At 40.3% G+C, this 22,576-nt stretch overlaps 1 protein-coding gene across 5 annotated transcripts in view; it reads left to right on the plus strand.

Annotated features, from left to right (window-relative positions):
* The window catches only part of LOC115519998 (myomegalin-like), a 180,468-nt gene that overhangs the window by 151,725 nt on the left and 6,167 nt on the right, over window positions 1–22,576 (plus strand). For all 5 annotated transcript variants that reach the window (XM_030323934.2, XM_030323935.2, XM_030323936.1 and 2 more), the window contains 9 exons: window positions 764–943; window positions 1,856–2,050; window positions 5,125–5,292; window positions 5,449–5,530; window positions 8,943–9,034; window positions 12,139–12,255; window positions 12,584–12,721; window positions 14,000–14,112; window positions 15,909–16,036. In XM_030323934.2, the coding sequence (XP_030179794.1) occupies window positions 764–943; window positions 1,856–2,050; window positions 5,125–5,292; window positions 5,449–5,530; window positions 8,943–9,034; window positions 12,139–12,255; window positions 12,584–12,721; window positions 14,000–14,112; window positions 15,909–16,036 (1,213 nt within the window). The remainder of the gene's footprint in view (window positions 1–763; window positions 944–1,855; window positions 2,051–5,124; window positions 5,293–5,448; window positions 5,531–8,942; window positions 9,035–12,138; window positions 12,256–12,583; window positions 12,722–13,999; window positions 14,113–15,908; window positions 16,037–22,576) is intronic.

Here is a 22,576-nt window from a genome sequence, read left to right on the forward strand (position 1 = left end):
ACTGTGAACTTTGCAGGAGGAAGAGTGAATATAGATTTCTAGACATCTTTTTTTTCTTTAATATCTTTTTAATGTATTTATTTTTGAGAGAGAGAGGGCTCACAAGAGGGGGAGGGGCAGAGAGAGGGAGACAGAGAATCCTAAGCAGGCTCTGCACTGTTAGTGCAGAGCCCCATGCAGGGCTCAAACTCACTAACCGTGAGATCATGACCTGAGCTGAAGTCGGACCCTTAATGAACTGAGCCACGCAGGCACGGCAACTAGACATACTTCTGATTTATTTCTAATTCTTGTCAATATCTGTACACTTTTTACATAAGCATTGCCAGGGTACAACTGTTATACTGTTGTTTTCTCTCTAATATTATATACATGTCCTTCTATAGCCACGGTCAGAACACTTGCTTAGTAGTATTTCCTGTGGGCTCTTCTTGTGTATGTATTTTAGAGTTTATACATTTGACCATCTGCCACTTCTTAAAGAAGTCCTTCACTTCCTCTGTAGCATAACCTGCTTCCTCAAAACTACTTCATTTATCATACACATTGTATTTATTTCTCTAAAAATTAGATGAGAGTTTCTAAAACCAAAAAAATATATATACATATATTAGTATGGCATCGTTACATTAGATACTAAGGTTTCTCCTATTGCAAAAAAATTGTCAATTTAGGAGACATTTCAAGGTGGATCAAGTTTCTTGTTTATCCTGAGGAGTGTGGGGTGCCCTTTCACTTACAGTTGCTTTCTTTGTTACTGCAGAGTATGGAGAGTCTCCTCAGGGCCAAAGGCCTGGAAGTAGAACACTTATCTGCTACCTGTCAAAACCTCCAGTGGCTGAAAGAAGAAATGGAAACCAAATTTAGCCATTGGCAGAAGGAACAAGAAAGTATCATTCAGCAGTTACAGACATCTCTGCATGACAGGAACAAAGAAGTGGAGGCAAGACTTTAGTTACTTGAAGGCAGTTGGTTTAGTGATGGCATAATCTGTCTGGATTAGGACTCTTGAGGTCTGGGAGGCTAGTGACCCAAGTCTCGAATTCTATTCTGTGCCTGGGCGAGTCATTGGGTTTCCCTGGGACTTTTTTTTCCTGCACCTATAAACTCAAGGTGACAATTATCTTTCTCAAATAAGTCATGTGAGAATTGATGAGAACAGAAACATCCACCTTTAATGTGAGAGCTGACCTTTTTTAGTTAAAGTGCTCATGTTTGCTAGGCACTGTGTTAATTGCTTAATGAATGCTAACTCATTGAATCTTTACAAGTCTATGAGGTATATATATCATTACCCCTCTTTTACAGACCAGGAGACAGGCTTCTGAGATGACACTTATCCAAAGTAACATAGTAACTGACAGACCCAGGAAGCAGCCTAGGCAGTTTTAACCACCATGTGCTCCCTCTCAGTATGGAAGGAGGAACTTCGTCACCATGCTAACATAGGCTCATTAGTCTTTTTTAGCCTATGGTTTTGTGTTTCCCCCATATAAGTTATACTGGGGAGAAAATAAATAAAAATGAACTAAGTGTCCATTTATCTTTATCTAATGTTAATTATTATGGACTCTGAGCAAATAGGGAAAGGGCTTACTTCAGAAAACAATAAGTAAGTTGCCGTTACAAGTATTTTTCTATATTGTTCGTGTTCATTCACTGAGCACGTGTTTACGGTCTTCTGTGAGCTGGGTCTGTGCTGGATCTGGAGAAACAAAAGTGAGTAAAGCAGGATACTTGCTCTCCAGAATCCCATAGCTCTTTCTTCTATAATAGATTTTTAAAGAATAAACCCTTTGATATGTAGTAGAGGGCATTCTTTCCTCCAAAGCTTACACCGTCCCTTTTGTGTTAGGATCTTAGCTCAACGCTGCTCTGCAAACTCGGACCAGGACAGAGTGAAATTGCCGAGGAGCTGTGCCAGCGTCTGCAGAGAAAGGAAAGGCTGCTGCAGGAACTTCTAAGTGATCGAAACAAGCAAGCAGTGGAACATGAAGTAGAGATTCAAGGCCTGCTTCAGTCTATGAGCACCAGAGAGCAGGAGAGCCAAGTAAGGACCAACACACAGACCAGAACAGCATGGGTGCATTTACAGACTATGAATAGGAAGCTTTTGAACATCGTCATGTGTGTGTGTATGTGTGTCATTTTATACTCCATTCGTGAGGATTTTTTCCTTCAGTCTGTTACCTACACTATAGTTTCATATCAGTCACCAAAACGTGCGATATTTTTAGAGCACTTTGCATTTAGAAGGCTGCCTAAACAATACACATACCCATTAACTTCATTATGTACATTTTCTTTTCCTTGATATTCTGATAATTTTCACATACGGGGTTCTGGAGTGTTTTGGTTTTGATTCTAAATTATCAAAACTTGATGATATTTTGGGGGCGCCTGGGTGACTCAATCAGTTGAGCATCTGACTCTTGATTTTGGCTCAGGTCATGATCCCAGGGTCATAGGATTGAGCTCTGCACTGCACTGAGTGTGTAGCCTGATTAAGATATATTCATTCTCTCTCTCTCTCTCTCTCTCTCTCTCTCTCTCTCTCTCTCTCTCTCTCCCTCTCTCTTCCCCTCCCCCCCACTTGCTCGCTCGCTCTCTCTCTAAAATAAAACAAAAAAACCTTTAAAAAAAAAAACTTCAGTGATATTTTCTGTTTCCAGCCAAGGTATGGGAAAACTTAAACTTCACATATTTTTTCTTAATTCTTATAAAAACTGAATTCTCTTAGGAAAACAGACTGGGTTTTTTTAAAGGTCTTGATGAGAAGAAATAATCTTATAATAATATGGGATAATCTTAAAATACTGGTACACAATTTTTCAAAAGGCAATTCTTAACTTATCCTTATTCGCAGATATCTTCCTCCTCAAGGCTAAAGACATGAGCTGCATTTTAGGGACCAGTCGTTCCAATCCCCCCAGACAGCTTTAGGGGGCACCAGATTCTTATCATTTGACCATAACATTCTCTAATGCTTCCTTGTATCTTGAGATAGTTCTATTCCTTCTCTAATTCTCAGGCCCCCTGAAGTGATTATACATTTCCTTCCTATTAAATGAGATGCAGAAATTGCTTCTGGAGTAGACCTAACGGAATCACTGTGAATCATTTAAGTCTGGCAGGAGGCTAACAAAAGTCTTTGTGTGAGTTTTCTTTTTAACCCTTTGTAATTTGAAAGAATTAGTACACCTCAGAAGTACTGTATGCTGCTGAGAGTAAAATAATGGAAGCTAGGAGGTAACTGTGAAATTACAAATGATCATTTTAACTCCAGAAAAAGAAAAAGGGTTGTATTCTCCTAGATCTGCTTCTTAAATTTTACATGCAGGAGAAATCGCCTGGATAGCTTTTTATTTTTTTTTTTTAATTTTTTTTTTCAACGTTTATTTTTTTGGGACAGAGAGAGACAGAGCATGAACGGGGGAGGGACAGAGAGAGAGGGAGACACAGAATCGGAAACAGGCTCCAGGCTCTGAGCCATCAGCCCAGAGCCCGACGCGGGGCTCGAACTCACGGACTGCGAGATCGTGACCTGGCTGAAGTCGGACGCTTAACCGACTGCGCCACCCAGGCACCCCTGGATAGCTTTTTAGAAACATAGATTCCCATGCTCACTCCTGGGGACAGAAACTAGGAGAGATAGATAGGACTTAAGAATTTGCATTTCTTACAAGCTTTCAGGTGATGGTGATGCTGTTAGTCCATGGGCCCCACTTGGAGGACCATTGCCGACAACAACACTACTAGAGAAAGAATTCAAAGCCAGATCATATATATGACCCAAGAGATTTTGTATGTTACTTATGCTTTTTTCCATAATAATTTCCATAGATATTTATTAAGGTGAATTAATAATGTACTGTTAGCATCTAGATGGTTATGTCCAAATCCCTAAAGGGCCTGAATCTTACCAAAATTGTAAGGTTAATCTTTTATTTCCCTTAGAGATTATGACAAGAGCTCTGCTTCTCATTTAAAACAGTAGTTATTGTCCTCAGAAACAGTTGGTGCTGAGACAGCTAATATAGTTCTGATTCATCACCTTATACCCCCAGTAATTTTAGTCCTGGTTTATTATTTCCAGATTTTCTGATTAAATGCAGACTTTTTTAAAAAAAAATTTTTTTAGCGTGTATTTATTTTTGAGACAGAGCATGAGGGGGGTGCAGAGAGGGAGGGAGACACAGAATCTGAAGCAGGCTCCAGGCTCTGAGCTGTGGGCACAGAGCCCAGCACAGGGCTCAAACTCACAAACCGCAAGATCGTGACCTGAGCAAAGTCAGACACTTAACTGACTGAGCCACCCAGGCACCCCTAAATGCACACTTTTAATGTGGTAAAGGTCATGAATAATGTTCTAGATCCTTTTCCTTAATGTGCCATCATCTGTCTTAGAAAATTGGGATTTGAAATTAAACAAAACCGTGTTCAGTGGTTTGGAGGTTCAGATTCTCCAGATTGTATGGTCTGATAAAAATGTCTCTATGTAATTGATTCATTGGATAAATACGTATTGAGTGCCTACTGTGTGCCAGACACTGTTCTGGGTGCTTGTGATTCAGTGCTGAAGAAAACCTAGAACCTGCCCTTAGGACATCCAGTTGGGGGAGAGACAATAAACAGATCTATCAGATAGTGGTAAATGTGTTGTAAAACACTTAGCAGGATGAGGAGAATCAGGAGTAGAGAAAAGATCACTGTCTTAGATAGGATATGCAGAGGAGGCTAGTCAGAGAAGGTAGCAATAGGCAAAGATGTAATTGGAGCAAAGCAAGCGAACGTTTGGGTAGAGGACATCCAGGCTAAAGGCACATGTGTCCCAGAGTGAAGGACATCTACTCTGGTCCACCTCAACCAGAATCTTCTCACCTTAGCCTGATAGAGTTCTGGCAGAACCCATTTCAGACTGTGCTGTCTGTAATAGATGACTTCAGTTCAGGTTTTCCAATGTTCAGCTGTGTTTTTCGCTATAAACTGAAAGCAAGGAAACTATTTTGAAGGGCCCCGCTGGCTTTTCATAAATAACTGGCTTTTCATAAATAACTGGCTTTAAATGAATAACGTCACAACGTGAATTTTGTTTTCTAATGTTCCATGTGATTTCCTTACCAGGCCTCTGCAGAGAAGATGGTACAGGCCCTAATGGAAAGAAATTCAGAATTGCAGGCCCTGCGCCAGTATTTAGGAGGGAAAGACTTCATGGTGTCCCAAGCACTGATCTCTAACCAACCCACTGAAGTTACCTCCAGCAGCCCCCATCTTGGAGATCAGACTGATCAAGTAAGAACTATGTACTTGTGTAGATGTTGATGCCAACTGCCTTTCCTTTTTGTGTGGGAGGCAGAAGTTTGATCTTTTTAATACCTTTCCAAGTCCTTGTCATTGTGATCATGGTTCCCGCACTTTCCTAAATCCCCTGACTCTTCCAATTTTTAGGGTTCCGTGCATATACCCTCCAAGGATGATGGCATTTCATTGACTGCCAAAGGGGATACCAGTATAGCCAGGTCCTCATTAGGTAAGTATCAAATTTAATTTCACTAAGGAACCTTCCATCTTTTCTTCCTGTAACTCTGTTAATAGGTGTGGCCAAGACTCTCTTTCTCTTCCTACCTTAGTGGAAAAAAATAAGTTTAGATTTCCCTAAAAGGCTGAAGACATGTCTCTTTAGAAAGAACTGACCTTACCTTACATTGAATTGACACTGTTGTTCTGGGTACATGGTTCGGCCCAGGGAAACTGCCTCCTGATTGTCCTTTTCATGTAGTTTTGCAGGGATTCAGAAATGCAGGAGGTAGTGTTTCCCAACCTACACAGCAAGACCATGGGGCTGACACCTTCTCCTGGATGTCTTTCAGGCAGTCCCTGTCTACTCACTGTAACTTGGCATAACTTGTTTTACATGTCGGGGGCGGGGGGGAGGGGGGGGGACGGGCAGTGTGCATTAAGCTGTTTGCCAAGATCACAGCCATCTAAGTAAGAGACAGTGGTAGGCCTTGAACTCCCCCAAAACAGCTGAATTCTGTGCATAGTAGGAACAAAACTTATACTGAGTGCTTGGGATTACAGTCTCTGACTTTCTTAGAGCAAAAGGCCAGGATCTGTGGTAGCTTCCCCCCCTTTCCTAACATCAAGGAAGATGTTTCCCCAGTGAGTTCTAGAAATAGGGGCTTACTGTCATTAATGAAGTGGTGATTATAGCGCTATAATAAGAAAGGTTGTGGACTTTGATAATTAACTTACGATCTTTAAACGATATTAAGAATGTAAAAACTTTGTTTCTGTGTTACAGTGTTAACTATTATGCAATTCCATAGATAAGTCACGCGAGTAGTTATTTTTTAGTAGGAAAACTTTGTTAGTCAAAGAGTAATGGATGCTGGATTTGTTTATTCCCTATTTACCTTTTTTCAAAAACTACCTTTCTACAATTTTGTATTTTACAAATTTCAAACTTATAGAAAGGTGGCAAAAATAACACATATACACTTGTATTAAGATTCACCCCGTTAACTTTTTGCCACATTTGCGTCCTTAATTTATATGCATACACGCAGATATAATGTTAATTTCCAAGCCATTTAAAAATTACTTAGGTATCCTGACACTTCATTTCTAAATACTTCATTATGTATTTCCTAAAAGCAGGGGCATTCTCCTGCATAACTACAGTATAATTATCACGTTCAGGAAATTCAACCTTAACATAGTCCTGGTACCTAATGTACAGTTCATATTCAGAGTTCCCATTGTCCCCGGAATGTCCTCGATGGCTGGGTTTCTCCCTCCAGGGTCATGCATCGCATTTACTTGTCATGTCTCTGTAGTCTCCTTTAATCTGGAACAGTTTTCTAGTCTTTTTTGACGTAGGCATTTTTGAAAACTCTGGGTCAGCTCATGGCCCTCAATTTGGCTCTGATTATTTCCTCATGGTTAGATTCAAGTTTAACATTTTTGGCAAGAATACTACAAGGGTGATGTCTTTCTCAGTGCATCACGTCAGGAGCACATGATACCAGTTAGTATTATCCTTGGTTAAGGTTGTATCTGCTGGATCTCTCCATTGGGAAGGCTCATGTCTCCCTTTGTGTTAGTAATCTGCCAGACTAATATCTTAGTTGGCAGTTCTGTTTCCCCACAGTCACTCACCCAGGGGTTTATCATCTTTCAGCCTTGCCTGAATCAACTATTATATTACATTGATAGTTTAAAAAAGTGATGTCTGGGGCACCTGGGTGGCTCAGTCAGTTGAGCATCCTACTTCAGCTCAGAACATGATCTCATGGTTCGTGGGTTCAAGCCCCACATCAGGCTGTGCTGACAGCTCAGAGCCTAGAGGCTGCTTTGGATTCTGTGTCTCCCTCTCTCTGCGCCTCCCCTGCTTGCACTATCTCCCTCCCTCCTCCCCTCTCTCTCTCTCTCCCCCTCCCCAAACAAACATAAAAAATAATAATAATAAAGTGATTTCTATTTCTAAAATTTCTTCCTTAATTATTAGTGTGTGTTCCTTTACAAAGAAGCTCTGCCCTTTCTGTATTCTCCCCACTCCATTTTTTTATATCAATGTGTTCTACTAGATTCTTTTTTTAAAAAACACATTTTATTGTCTATTTCTGTTATTATTCCACTTGATGCCCAAATTATCCCAGATTTGGCCAATTGGAGCCCCTTCTAGCTGCTCCTCTGTTCTTTTTGGTATTTCCCCATCAGTTTTTCAGCACTTTTACATTTTCTGGCACAATAAGATGTTCTGGGATCAACTTTTACTTTCCCTGCCTCAGCCCTGGAATTACCCATTACTTCAAGGGGCTCTGGTTCCTTTAAGTGGATAACGGCATTTAGATACTAATTTCTGGGCATAAGATAGGTTCACAGCTTCTAGGCCCTTTTACATGAACAGAACTAAAGGGGTGTGTGTGTATGTGTGTTTGATACTGATTTCTCTAATTCTAATTGAACAACACAAGTTCTTTCTTTGGCTTATTTTGTATTTGTATCTGCTTTCTTTTCTGTTTTTTCTTTTTCTTTTTTTTGACATTGAGAAACCTGCTTACCTATAACGTCAATTTATTTATACATTTGCACAATACACAAAAATGGCTTCAGGGTTGCTACACGAATACACCTATCAGCAGAAAGAATCATTAAATAATGTTTAAGGTTTCTTTTTATTTTTTTAATCCTTAGACTATTTCCCACTGAAGGTATATAGTTAGAATAGTGAATTCAAAAAATTATTTGGGTTAACTTTTTTATTTCCTAGGTGCTTATTTTATCTATTTGCTATACAGGTTTGTTTATGTTAATATTCAGTTTTAGGCTTTTTCCTGCCCATGATTACTGAACTAACTTTACACATTAAAAATAAAACATTAGCATGGTTCAAAACTCAAATATATAGAAAAGTATGCTCAGAAGCCCCAACTACTTCCCTAACATTTCTCTCCTGTTTTCACCCCTCCCTTGAAGGCAACTGATTTCATTTCTGGATTATCCTTCCCTAGGTTTCTTTTTGCAAAGTAAGAGAGCAGTCCTGTGTCTCTGTGTGATGTGTATGTGTGTGTTCCTGTTGTCCCCTTTCCTAATGTAAAACATACTACACTAGGTGTATCCTTTTGTACCTGCCCTGTTTTACTTAACAGTATAGCTTAGAAATTATTCCATATCCGTTCATAAAGATTTTCCTCATTCTTTCTTACGGTTGATTATAGTACTTCATTGCATGGACATACTGTGGTTTATTCAGTCTTCTGTAGACTGATTGCAGTATTTTGCCATTACAAATAATGCTGCAAAGAACAACCTATACGTATATTCGTTGTTATTGTTGTTGTTAGATTGTGTATTCAGAGTAAATTCCCCAGAAGCAAAGCAGCAGAGGTCGTGTTGGGTTGTAGTGATCGAAGCTAGTGCTGTGTGTTCATTTCCAGGAGACTTGGATGCAGTGTCCGGGCTGGAGAAAGAACTGAGTACTGCCAAGGAGGAGCTCGAGCTCATGGCTAAAAAAGAAAGAGAAAGTCGGGTGAGTTTTCTCAGTGAGCCTAATTTCTAAATTCCTGGTATTTTCTTTCAAGATAGTGTATATTTCAAGATAGTTTATATTCAAGGCTATAGTTGTCCAAGTATAATACCTAGGTCCAAAAGCAAAGTAAGACGTGTCTTTTTGGAGAAAACCAGAAATCGCTTTATATGCATATTTTCTCAAAAGAGGCCCTTATTTTTATTCATGGAGACCATTAAACTTTTAAGTGCTGAAAAGAGCTTATAGCTGCTCTCTCTGCCTGTTGCTAACTGGAATAATCGTAAAGGACTTGTGAAAGAGTGAAATACTATATAATTCCTGCTTCGAATTGTGATGTTTGATCTGGAAAATTAGGTTTAAAAACCTGGAACTAAAGACTGTGGGGACTGATCAATAATGTTTATTGACTACTTGCTGTATGCAGTGCACTGTATGGGAACGTAAATTAGCGCTAATGCTTATGACTCTGTAAACTGAGTGGTATTGACCCTATTTTATAGATGAAGAAGCTGAAACACTGATTTTTTTTTTTTTTTTTTAAACATTGGAGGTGGGAAATAGTCCTATAACTAAGACACCTGAAGCTAAGATTTAAATTGAGGTCTTTTGTGACTCAAAAGACTTGCTAAGAAGTCATGACTTGGAGCAGATAATTTTCCCATTCTCATGCCCTATTTCTGGTGAGAGTTTTCATGAATTTTCTCAGAAGAGGCCTCTCAGCCTTCCAGAAGAATCCCTTCTCTTTCTGCCTCCCTGTACAGCTGGTTGTATGTCCAGCCATGATGTAGAAGAAGTATTAGGACCACAGTATAGAGTTACCAGCTAACACTAATTCAGAGGGTCAGCAGTGTCATGGGCTCCTAACTTCCGTTTACCTGGCTAGTCTATCAGGTGTAGTCCATCTCTTTGCCAGAGTTAATCTATAACATAAGACGTGTATTCGCATTTGTGGTCAAGTTCTCTTACTGTACTTCTTTGTTTCTTTTCTCATAACTATATTTCTCCTTATAACCAGACTCCTGTTACATGACTCCAGTTTTGAGGATATGAAATTGTGTGGCATTTTAAAAATACCAGTTTTCAAAATCCCCTAGTTCCCCTCCTTTTTTTTCTTTTTTGGGGGGCAGGGGTTCTACTGTAGCCATTATCTGATTATTCGTGTCAGATATTTCAGTTCGGTTTCCACATGCCGTTCCTGTTTTTCCCGTATATACTCAATTCAGTGTAATATTACTTTTTGGTTCTGTCCTGTGTTGGGGGTCATAAATTTATGACTATGAATGGTTATTTTGAGTGAGTTATCTTTAGCTATATTGCTTACTTTTGTGTCTTTAATCAGTTCCCACTCCCCGGTTCGGTGCCATATATATTCATTATCACATTCCCTCTAATATTAGATAATGTACCAAAAGCCATGTCGATTTTCCCGAATTTTTAAACATTCCCCCTACTGTCTTGAAATAATAGTAGCTGTGGTGGCAGTAATTAACATTCACTGGTTGCCTGCCGTGCACTTTTAAATACATTTTCTCTATTCTCACATAGCCCTGAAAAGTAGGTGTTTTTTTCCGTTTTTACAGTTGAGGAAATTGAAGCTCAGTTTAAATGCCTTGTAGGAAGATTATGCCAAGATTTAAAGCCCATGTCTGCCTCACTGCAGACCTTTATCATGCCGCAGTAATGTAGCTTCCTCATGTTTGAATTTCTCTTATGTGGAGCAAATACCCACCTGTAATGATAGAGGCCTCTGAAGAGGGCCTTCCTTTTTTCATACCCAGGATCTGAACAAACTGAGAAATAAAGTAGTGGCAGATAGTTATTTTACCAACTGCGTTACAGATAAAGGCTTAGGTGGAGAACTTAATGCAAGAACCAAGAGGCCTGCTAGCCAATCCCCAGAATTGGGTAGACTTCTCTATCTACCTAGTCACAGACAACCGTGGGCCTGCCCTTGGAGAAGCAGTGGCAAAAAGAGGCTTCCTGCAGACAGGTGCCTCCCCGAAAGAAGAAAGATGGAGCTAAGTCAAGCATACCTCATTTATTCTTCCCCAATATACCGTTAAGACAAGTCCCTTACCTGCCTGGGGCTGAGTAAAGGAGTGGAGAAAGGTCAGGAGTTATATTAACTGAGGTCCTTCGACATGCGAGGAAATGGGAGAAGCATTTCTTCCTAACATGCCGCAGTAGCCCAGAACACCAGATAACTTTGTGTAGTTGCAAATCATCAGGAGCCCACATGGTGAACTGTCAGTGTTGATGGAGGTAGAAGTAACATTTTTATTGCAGGTAACTCACATTTTATATATTAAAGAGGTGCTGCTTCCTTTAGGAAGCTTGGCTGTGCCTTACACTCTCTGTGTGTCATCTGTCTTCCTTGTCACACCTATTTTCTTTTTCTTTAAGACTTTCTTTTTAAGTAATCTCCACACCCAATGTGGGACTTGAACTTACAACCCCGAGATCTAGAGTCACGTGCTCTACTGGCTGAGCCAGCCAGCTGCCCCCTACACCTGTGTTCTTCACATATCTCAAAATAGTTCCTTAAAATGTTTACTTACAAATAACTTGCCATTACCACGAAGAACATGTGGATGCGTAGACTCTGCAGGAAAGGCATGACAGCCTCATGTGTGGAGTCTGCTTCCTTGAGTTCGCATTCTGGATCTGCCATTTCCTGGCTCCAGGACTTGGAACGGGTTCCTTAATTTCTCTCAGCCTCAGTCACCTCATATGTAAATTGGGGAACAGAAGAAAAGTTTATTCTGTAGGGTTGTTGGGAGGATTCACTCACCTGCTAACGGTGACCTATTTTTTTAAGCAACATAATAAACTCATTAGTTAAACAAATTTGATGTTTTATAGTGCTGACTAAAGCAGAGGACGTCATTAAAACTACCATTACAGCTTCCCATAAAACACGCCTTCGTACCACACTCTGGTTTATTGATCTGATCCAGTAGAGGACTATTCATCTTCTAGTTTTTACGTGCATTACTGACTGATGGTGATATAATGTGGGAAAACCTTGGCCTTGGTGTTAAAATGTAGATGTGATAGATGCCGTCTCCTCTACCCACTAACTTCAGGATTTCTCCTCTCCGCAGATGGAACTTTCTGCACTACAGTCCGTGGTGGCTGTGCAACAGGAAGAGCTGCAGGTGCAGGCGGCCGATCTGGAGTCCCTGACCAGGAACATACAGATAAAAGAAGACCTCATAAAGGTCTTTCAAAGCTTTTTAAAGACCGTTGGAAATGACTACAGCTCAGAATCCTGTAGGGCACCTTCAGACATTTGAATACTTTGAGTCCCCCGGCCAAGTGCTTGCTTCCTTGATGCACTGTTAGTCTGAGCCTCTTGAATATCACCATATTCTCTTTGACTTCTTTAGAGTCTCTGAGATTTCATAACGAATGTTTGTTACTTTTGTATGACTTATCAGTATTCCACTTGATAGCGTAGACTGTTTCAGGGACCTTTGCTCCTTTGCTCCTCCGCTTAATAGCATTTTTATTACTAGTTTTTTTTGTTTTTTGTTTTTTTACTTTTAGGACCTGCAAATGCAACTGGTTGATCCTGAAGACATACCAGCTATGGAACGCCTGACCCAAGAAGTCTTACTACTTCGGGAAAAAGTTGCTTCAGTAGAATCACAGGGTCAGGAAGCTTCAGGAAATCGAAGACAACAAGTAAGTTATTGAAATATTGGGGCGCCTGGGTGGCGCAGTCGGTTAAGCGTCCGACTTCAGCCAGGTCACGATCTCGCAGTCCGGGAGTTCGAGCCCCGCGTCAGGCTCTGGGCTGATGGCTCAGAGCCTGGAGCCTGTTTCCGATTCTGTGTCTCCCTCTCTCTCTGCCCCTCCCCCGTTCATGCTCTGTCTCTCTCTGTCCCAAAAATAAATAAACGTTGAAAAAAAAAAATTTTTTTTTGAAATATAAACCTTATTTTTATTGTGAAATAGACAACGGAAAAGCCGTCATTCTCCATTACTTATGAAGGGGTGTTGATGGAATTTCATAGAGAATCTGTGCTCTAAAGTTTCCTGCCTTGGTCAGTAGCAGCAACAGAGGCCCCTAACGTCTGTAGTTCCTTGGTAGCTACCACCCCATATCTGACCTTTCTTCAGTGCCAGACTTTTTAAAAAAGACCTACTTATCTATACTCCCTGTCTGCGTTATCATCTCTCTCACTAACTACTCCTTTCACTCCAGTCCTAGCTTTTAACTGGAGCAGTTCACCTACACAGACCTCTGTTGTTGCACAGTCATGGTTCATCTTCTTTACAGCACTTATTATGGCTCACCATGACACAGGTCTGTGACTGATGGTGTCTCCTCCACCCACTGGATAGTAGGCTTATCCCTAGAACAGAGCCTGGCAATAGAAGGTGCTCGATAAATATTTATTGAATGAATGAAATACCAGTAAGTCCTACTGTGTGTCTCCTTCTGACCCTTCCTCTCTTTTCCTTCCACTCTCTTCTCTTAGCCTCTTTCCCATGCTTCTGACTTCTGTCTCCTCTTTCTTCTTTTATCTCCCATGTTTGAAATCTACCCTATAGAGTTTTGGTTATTCATTTTTTTTAATGTTTATTATTTATTTTTGAGAGAGAGAGAGAGAGAGAGACAGAGTGCAAGCAGGGGAGGGGCAGAGAGAGAGGGAGACACAGAACCTGAAGCAGGCTCCAGCCTCTGAGCTGTTAGCATGGAGCCCGATGAGGGGCTTGAACTCACAAAGCACAAGACCATGACCTGAGCCAAAGCAGGACTCTTAACCGACTGAGCCACCCAGGCGCCCCTGCGTGATTTGATTTGAAAACTGTAAAATATAACAGAAAGCTTAAGTAGTTAGATAGTGAGTTTTATTGGTCATAGTACATGCTAGTACATTGTTTTGGTTGCTTTCTCGGGATCCAATGTGGCTTTGTGTCTCCTGTCTCTATTTGCATATTGCTTCTTTTCCTCAGTTGCTGCTGATGCTTGAAGGGCTGGTAGATGAACGGAGTCGGCTCAATGAGGCTTTGCAAGCAGAGAGACAGCTCTATAGCAGTCTGGTGAAGTTCCATGCCCATCCAGAGAGGTAAGAGAGTGACGGCAATATATATCCTTCTATTCATCTTTAGGCACAGATGCTTATGATCTCGAAGCAGGAAGAAAAAAGAGCAAAGACACTGGCACTGCTGAACTTGTCATTTGTTGTGTGGATGGCTCTGAGCCTAGTGTTTAAGTCTCAAGTCAGAAATAGTCCCTATTTCATATAGCTACACAGTGATCAAATGAGAAGACTTGTCAGATGTCTTAAATAATGCCTTGCATATAGTAAACATTCAATGTATTTTCCTTTCCTTCCTCTGTTCCATGTCCTGGTAAGGGCTGTTCTATTCCAAGAGTAAGAGTATAAAGGGTATTGATACTCACTGAGTACATTGAAAGAAAATATATTTACCGTGATGGCCGATATCAACCCAGGATCACTGCTAGCCATCACGATGAATATGTTTGCTTGTACCTCTTGATTTTTGGTCATGTATATTATAGCATTCTGGTTCATTTTCTATTATTCCCTTAATTTTTTTTCTCATTTGCCTTTGGTCCTCACCCCTTTTCTCTTTCCTAATTTTTATTCTTTTAGTATTCAGTTTCTTCTAGTTTGGTATTCAGTTTAAGCATTTTTTTCTTTCTCCTTGAAGAAAATGAAAGCAGAAGAGAGGTATGAAAGGACAACTTGATTGTATTAATTTCAAAAAAAATTTTTTTAACGTTTATTTTTGAGAGAGCAAGCGAGCATGAGCAGGGGAGGGGCAGAGAGAGAGGGAGACACAGAATCTGAAGTAGGCTCCTGGCTCTGAGTGGTCAGCAGAAAGCCCGACGGGGGGCTCAAACTCATGAACCACGAGATCATGACCTGAGCCTCAGTTGGACGCTTAACCGACTGAACCACCCTGGCACCCCTTGACTGTATTACTTTTTAAAGAATCTCTGGATCTTTAGTCTTTGAACTGGATTCCTTTTTAATGCTCTGTCAAGTTTGGTTAACAAATGAGAGAATACCTGTCTTTATTTTGTTTTATTTTTTTAATGTTTATTTATTTTTGAGAGAGAGAAAGAGAGAGACCGAGCACGAGCAGAGGAGGGGCAGAGAGGGAGACACCGAAACCAAAGCAGGCTCCAGGCTCTGAGCTGTCAGCACAGAACCCAGCACGGTGCTCAAACTCACGAGCTGTGGGATCATGACCTGAGCTGATCGAGCCACCCAGGTGCCCCAAGAGAACACCTATCTTTAATAGCAGTCCTGTTTGGCTCAGTATTGCTTCAGTTTGCATGTAGTTTTTCCTGGTTTTGTTTTTTCAGAAACGAATACTCTTAGTCAAAAAGTGAAATTTCTTGGGGTGCCTGGGTCCCAGCTCAGTCGGTCAAGTGTCCGACTTCAGCTCAGGTCATGATCTTGTGGTTCATGAGTTCGAGCCCCGCGTCGGGCTCTGTGCTGACAGCTCAGAGCCTGAAGCCTGATTTGGATTCTGTGTCTCCCTCTGTCTGTCCCTCCTCTGCTTGTACTCTGTCTCTCTCAAAGATAAATAAACATTAAAAAAAATTTTTTTTAAGAAAGCAAAATTTCTCTTAGGTTGGCTATAGAGGTGTGAGATAAGTCTTAGGAGCTATAATTTTATGTGACATTGGCCCAGAATCTAGCATAAAGGAGCAGGCCTTGCTAATCTGTCAGCAATGAACAGTTACAGTACCAAAACAAAGACTGTGTTCGTTGATTGTGTCCTGGAGAGCATCATTTAGAAAGTCTCATGACTCTTTGGAAGTATATGTAGACTCATTACAGTCGACAGCTAATCCATTTTCCTTCCATGTGGCGTGTTTACTCAGCTCTGAGAGAGACCGAACTCTGCAGGTGGAACTAGAAGGGGTCCAGGTGATACGTGGTCGGCTAGAAGAAGTTCTTGGAAGAAGCCTGGAGCGCTTAAGCAGGCTGGAGACCCTGGCCGCCATTGGAGGTGGGGAACTGGAAAGTGTGCGAGTTCGTCACAAGCATGCCTTCTGAGCACTGGCGGGTCAGACTGCAGCCCAGGATGGAAAACCTTGTTTGCACTAACCCGAGAGCCTTGTCTGGCTTTGGCAGAATTAAATGGTGACTTGGTAATGGTAGAACTGCTGCAAGTAGCATCAGCTACAGAGTGAAACTCACTTTGGTCTCCCTGTGCGGCGCTGTGCAGCTCTCTCTCTGAGTTGAATGGTGGAGGTTACAAAATGAATGTGCACCTTTTAAATCATTCCATTTCAGTTTTCCCACCCGTATTCACTCTTTTCCCCGGCCCCCCTCATCCCCTCTTCTCTTTCCGTGGGCCAATAAAGTTTGTTCCTCCCCCGCCCTCACCGCCCATTTCATATGTACCATATCCTGTCATAAATGCATGCATGTGTATTATTTTTGCCATTCAGTCAACTCCTGCTCTTTGAGAGAGAGGATTTTTTTAATCAAATAAAAGTTTCAAGATGAAAGAGAAAAGAGAGAGATTAAATGTCCATAAGAACGACTTTGCAAAAGTGGTATAACCCTTCTCAGAAGGTAATCAAAGCCAAGTCTTGCCATAGCCCACTGCAAGTAGTAGAAGGGTCAAGGGTCAAGCTGAAGAGCAGAGGCAAAGACCATTCAAGTGTTTATGGTAAACCTTTTTCTCTGATACTGTTTCAGAGTTGATATTGAATCAAATGGATAATGAAATTAGATTAGATGTGGATGAAATTCCATCACTATTTTTTCTTTAAACCAAGAGTATACTATTTAGTCAGAACATTAATAAGAACGCTTCCCATGTCTTTCAGAGTCACAATTCTTTATGTAAAAAAGATAGTTTCAAATGTAATGTCCCCCTCTAAATTCAGCATCTCACTAAATAGCCTATTGCAGCCATTTGGTAGTGGCATTAGATGGAGTCCTGTGCTTTTCATGTTTTAGTGCTTATACATTACTCCATATTAAAATAATAAGCTTTGGAGTGTTTGAATAGTTTAGAAAAAAAAAATCACAGATCAGGTTTTGGTCATTGTCTCAGTGCTTTCTTATGGTAGCAGGAGATGCATAAGGAAAGGGGCACTGTAGATTGTATTTCTACTATCTTAAATATCAAGAGTGTAAAAAGTAACGAGGATTTTTTGGAGCTTTATGGGTTCAACACCCTGAGGTTTCGTATTTCTGCTGGTTGGAGGTTTCCTAGATTAGAAGCTGAGATTTTAGTTTTTAAACACAGAATTTGGTGAACAGGCACTGGAGGCTTTCCAGCATCATAAATGTGACTGCATACTCTTTCTCACCTAGGGGGCACCCAATGGTTTTTCTGTTTTCCCTCCATTTTTTTTTTTTTAAATTTTTTTTTCAACGTTTTTTATTAATTTTTGGGACAGAGAGAGACAGAGCATGAACGGGGGAGGGGCAGAGAGAGAGGGAGACACAGAATCGGAAACAGGCTCCAGGCTCTGAGCCATCAGCCCAGAGCCCGACGCGGGGCTCGAACTCACGGACCGCGAGATCGTGACCTGGCTGAAGTCGGATGCGTAACCGACTGCGCCACCCAGGCGCCCTTCCCTCCATTTTTTACATGACACTTGTATGTCTTTCACATTCGTGGGTTGACACGAGTTGCCTTACATTCTAAATTCTGTCCAAGTCTCTGTAACCTTAGCCATGTCTGTAACAACAGTCAAACCAAAATGGACAGGGAAGAAAATGTTCTCCAGGAGAAGCACCCTGAGATGTTCTGATTAAGTATTTTGCAAAAGATTGATGGCCTTAAGCCTTTCTCTTCATGGAAATGCTTTTAAGTTTTAATGGCCTTTGGGGTGAGGAGTCATTTAAGGAAGGAGATAGGAAGTGTCAGAGGAACCATCCACTTTCTTAGTCTTCTAATCTTTGGGGACCATCTCCTGCACATAGCTTTTTGTAATGTTCTAGAAGTAAAGAGGGGGTATTTGAACTTACAAAAACTTAAACCCACCAAAGACTAGTCTGTCATATGATTATAACGCATTTAGGAAGTGTTTTGGGTTTTTTTTGTTTTTTTTTTTCCTTAATTTTGCTAACAGACCAAGGAAGCTTTCAAGTGTCCTGTTTAGATTCAAACATGGGTGGTTTTTTGGGTTCTAATGACTCAGTGATTACAGTAATTTCTGATAATTTCTACCCCTGCTTCTATCCCCCTCCAAGAGTAGAAATTTTGTTTGGTATCCTGAACTGTTACTAAGTGTTAGAAATATTAAAGTAGCTGGATGAATAATGAGAAACCCAACTTCCCATTGAAAAATTATCATAATAGATAAGCAGGGGAGGAAAGTAAGTGAATTCTGGTCCTGATTTGGGTCCCAAAGAGACAGACTAGTGCTATAGTTACTTTAATATTGATCCTTGGGGAACGTTTTAGAAAATTAAGTGATTTTGTGAGAAAGGGTAAATTAAGAGGTTGATTTTGCTACCATAGATGTGGCTAAAATCTGCTACTAATGTCCTGGAATGAGGCTTGCAAACAGTGCTACCTGGAGAGGACTTGCTAGTCTAACAGTTTGTGGGATAATTTGGCATCTTATTAGAGAACTCGACTCTGATGAATTTTATTCTATAACCCATAGACAGATGATGCTGTGATAGGCCACATCATTCACATAATTCTATTAAGCGTGATATAAAATGATTCTATTCTCTCTTCAGGAGTACAGACCCTTTATCTTACTGGATTATTTTACCTTTGTCAGGCATTTTCAACATTACAATAATTTAATTTTTTTTTTTTTTTTTGAGCGTGCACGAGCAGGGGAGAGAGAGAGGGGTGGGGGGAGAATCTTAAGCAGGCTGCATGCTCAGCATGGAGCCCAGCGCTGGGCTCAATCTCACAGATCTCATCAGATCATGACCTGAGCCGAAATCAAGAGTCAGAGGCTAAGCCCCACAAGAACCTTGTGCTTGAATTTAAAAAAAAAAAAAAAGAAAAAATCTAGAGAGAAAATGAATGAATTACATCCAGGCCATGATTAATTGGAAGCATACAACTTAAATTGAGTAAAATCCATATGGATAGATTTGTTTTTTCTTACATTTTGTTTTTGAATAATAGCAAATATGCAAAGTAATGATGGTAAGAGGTCAGGGTAGATGAAGTCTATAATTTTAGAGCTGTAGAGTTGTAAAGGACCTCCAGGATTTATTTAATGAGTGAAATGGGAGTCCTTTTGATAGATACTTCCCTTAAATTCTTTTCTGTTGCAGGTTTATATTGTTGAAGTCTGATGATTATTAGCGCCTCGTATAAGTCAGCGTTTTTCTGGTGTTTCCTTCTTAGCTGTTTAGCCACGTTATTTTTCTGAAAAGGCACGACTGGGCTATTTTAATATTGTCAGCCTTTGCCTTGATAGATGCACGCTTCTCCTTAATCTTACCTACCCCTCTCCCACACGCCCTTCTCTTCGCTCACTGTGGACAGCACAGTATTTTTGGTACTTCTACTTCCTTATTCATATTTTTAAAAGATTTGTCCATGTCCTTATGAACAGTAAGAGATCTATAAAGATCCAGAAAATCATGACCTGTACAGTATATTAGATTCTCACCACAAAAGCTTTCCTAGAAGGTTCTTGAGTATATCCTGCTTGTACAGTTTATACCTAAGTGACCTCTGGGCTAGGTGTACATAAAAGACCTTTCACTTTTATGCTAATTTATGCTGATTTGGTATCTGGTCCTGGGGAGTTTGGCTTAAGATTTGAAACAGTTTAAGAAAATTGGGTGCCCTGTCTTCCAGTTGAATCTGGGGTCCTCTGATTAGGGAAAGGAGAAGCAGCTCAGACTACACCAAAAATTGCTCCTTCCACTGAGGAATAGAAGTTGACCTACCTACAGTCACTTCCCTTTAGACTATAAACCGTAGAGGGAAAAAAACTTCAATAGTTCTGCTTTCCTTGAGCTAGTATTAGAAAACTCTAGTTCCTGTTTGGTAGGATAAAGTTACTGTTTTTTCTGCTTTCATGATCTTTTTATATGAAAAATTCCTAGAATCTTCACACTGGATGTCCCTGAAAAACTCAAGTTGCCTCTTCAACTAGGGCCTCAGCAGTAATTCTCCAGGTCTGCCGCCAGTGACCTGCGTGGAAATGTGACAAACTGCCTAGGAAGCTAGGATGAAATATTAGAGACCCATGCCCTTAAAGTCCATCATCCATCTTGGCTCGTAGAAATGGTACCAGAGGTGGAATAAGTGCAATTAGCTTTCTTTTTCAGATACTAACATCCTGTGAAATACAAACATCTCGAGTATTTTCTCTCTTTTCTCTTCAAGTTAAAACTTAGCTTTTCTTCTGCCTTTAGTAGTAAAGAACCATTTTGACTATAGAAAGAGGAGCTAGGAATATGGAGCTTGTGTGGGGTAACCTGGTAATAAGAAATCAGAGGAATGAGTCCATGGGAAAATACATCAGGGTGATTTCTGTAGGATAATAGTTTCTGAGTCTTAAAACATTTTGGAATATGGATTTAAGATACCCTCTCACTAGACATTTAGAGTAATAACTTTGTTAAGTAATTTTATTATAATTAGAAGACATGTTGCTTTTAAGTAGTCTGAGTGTTGACAAAAGGTAAGTCCTCAACTTCTTTCTGTATAATCACATGAGCCAGGACGAGTTTCCCAAATAAAAATTTTGCTTGTAATTTGCTTCCAGTGGAAGTTGGGTAGTGGTAGGGAATCACAACACGTAGAGTGGACAATGGGAATTTTACCAGGTTTCAAAAAAGAATGATTAAACTTATAAAGTGATGTACTAATTCTTTTGGCATTACTTTCCCTTTAACATGTTGTTTAAAGTCAGATTCCAGAAATAAAAATTTTTATTTATCGTACTGTTTTCCTTTTGCTAAAGCTAGAAGGATAAAATATAGAAAGTTCAGTAAGAAAATGTTTGCTAGGAAATAATATGAAGAATAGGGGTGTTAAGTAGATGAACTAAATTGGCTTCCTTGTTCCCTTTAAAAACTCAGAATTGTCTAGCACATGCATGTAGCTAGCTTTGCCTTTAGTGTAACATTAATATGTAGTGCTTACCTTCTGCAGTTAACAAAATCATTGCTCTAAAATACCAACCTCTCAATCTGTAAACTTTAAGAGCTGTGTGTGTGTACAAATATGTTTTATAAATCATGAATTTCTATCTGTTTCCATGAAGTATTCAGTTTGATAATAAAAACAGCTTTACTTTGATCACACAAAATTTTGATCCTAGGGCTGTTGAGAAAAACTGAAGTGATCTCATAACAGTTTAAATGAAGAAGGAAGTGGCATGTTAAACAATCCAATAACTTGGCAGTAGATTATTCACAGGACTATTTTTTCACCAAAACAAGCTGTACATTTTCCTCTGGAAGTTCATTTATTCATGGCACTGTGCTGTGTTCAACTGTGTTAACATTTGTGCTGAAATGGAGAGTGTACATTTTAAATACGTAAGTGTTAGAATTTAGCTACTTTAGTTGAGACACAGAAAATTGTTACCGATCCAATAAAAGTATCAAAGGCCAAACAGTCACTATTTGGTTTCATTCTTGAGAAGATTTATGAGAAGAAGTAGAGAAAGCTCATGTCTTTTTTTGTTTGTTTCCTTATAGGACAATCCGTCCCTTGATCATTATTATACTAAAATTCCAAGCCAAAGTTAAGGCTCTGGGATCAGTGAATGCTTTTGTATTTATTTAAAGGAAGGAAGAGGAAGAAACCTGGATTATTCTCTCTCAAGGAAGTGAGACTAAAGAAACAGCATTACGCTTCCCCCAGAAATGTGAAGTGAACTACTTTACCTTAAAAACTCTTTCTTGTCTCCTTGCTGAAGGAGAGCAGTAGCAAGCAGGATGGAGATTTGAGGAACCAGTTGTCGTGATGGGTGGTGCTATTCCCACAAATGTTCCGGGAAAGGCCCGCTTCTTGTGTTCTTTGAGGGGGCAAAAAAGAGGCCATGAGCAGGCGGAATTCCTTAATGTTACAGAATTTTAAGTCACTGGAAAATGCTTTCTGAATAAATTACAAGCTGGAAAGCTGCTTGAGAGATGTTGCAGATTAACGACAAAGTTATGTCTTAAAGGAACTTGACCGCAGATGGCAGTTTCCTTTTCTAGCTACTTCTGTTCCAGGATCAGATCCGGAATCTGTCTAGTCCAAGCATTTTCTCAGCAGAGGACTATGTGAAATCTTACAATTTTTTTATGGTTCAGAATGGAATGGATGCAGGTGAAATGGCAGTTTGACAGGAGACCTTTTTTGTCACACAGCATCGTAATATTTAAGTCAGGGATATTTTAGCTGGTTCATGATGTGAACATGCGAGAGTTCTCGCGGTGAGCGCAGGGCAGAGTGCCTAAGAGTGCAAGTGTGATGGCCCAGAGGATCTGGTCCGAGGGCCTGGCACTGAGGGCAACACCACCCCAGGGCTTAGCACCACACGCCTGCTTCTTCTGTACGGTTCTTGCTCTTTCCGTCCCCTTCCAAAATCAGATGTGACTCCTG

Source organism: Lynx canadensis, chromosome C1 (assembly GCF_007474595.2).
Source record: "Lynx canadensis isolate LIC74 chromosome C1, mLynCan4.pri.v2, whole genome shotgun sequence".
Classification (NCBI taxonomy): Eukaryota; Metazoa; Chordata; class Mammalia; order Carnivora; family Felidae; genus Lynx; species Lynx canadensis.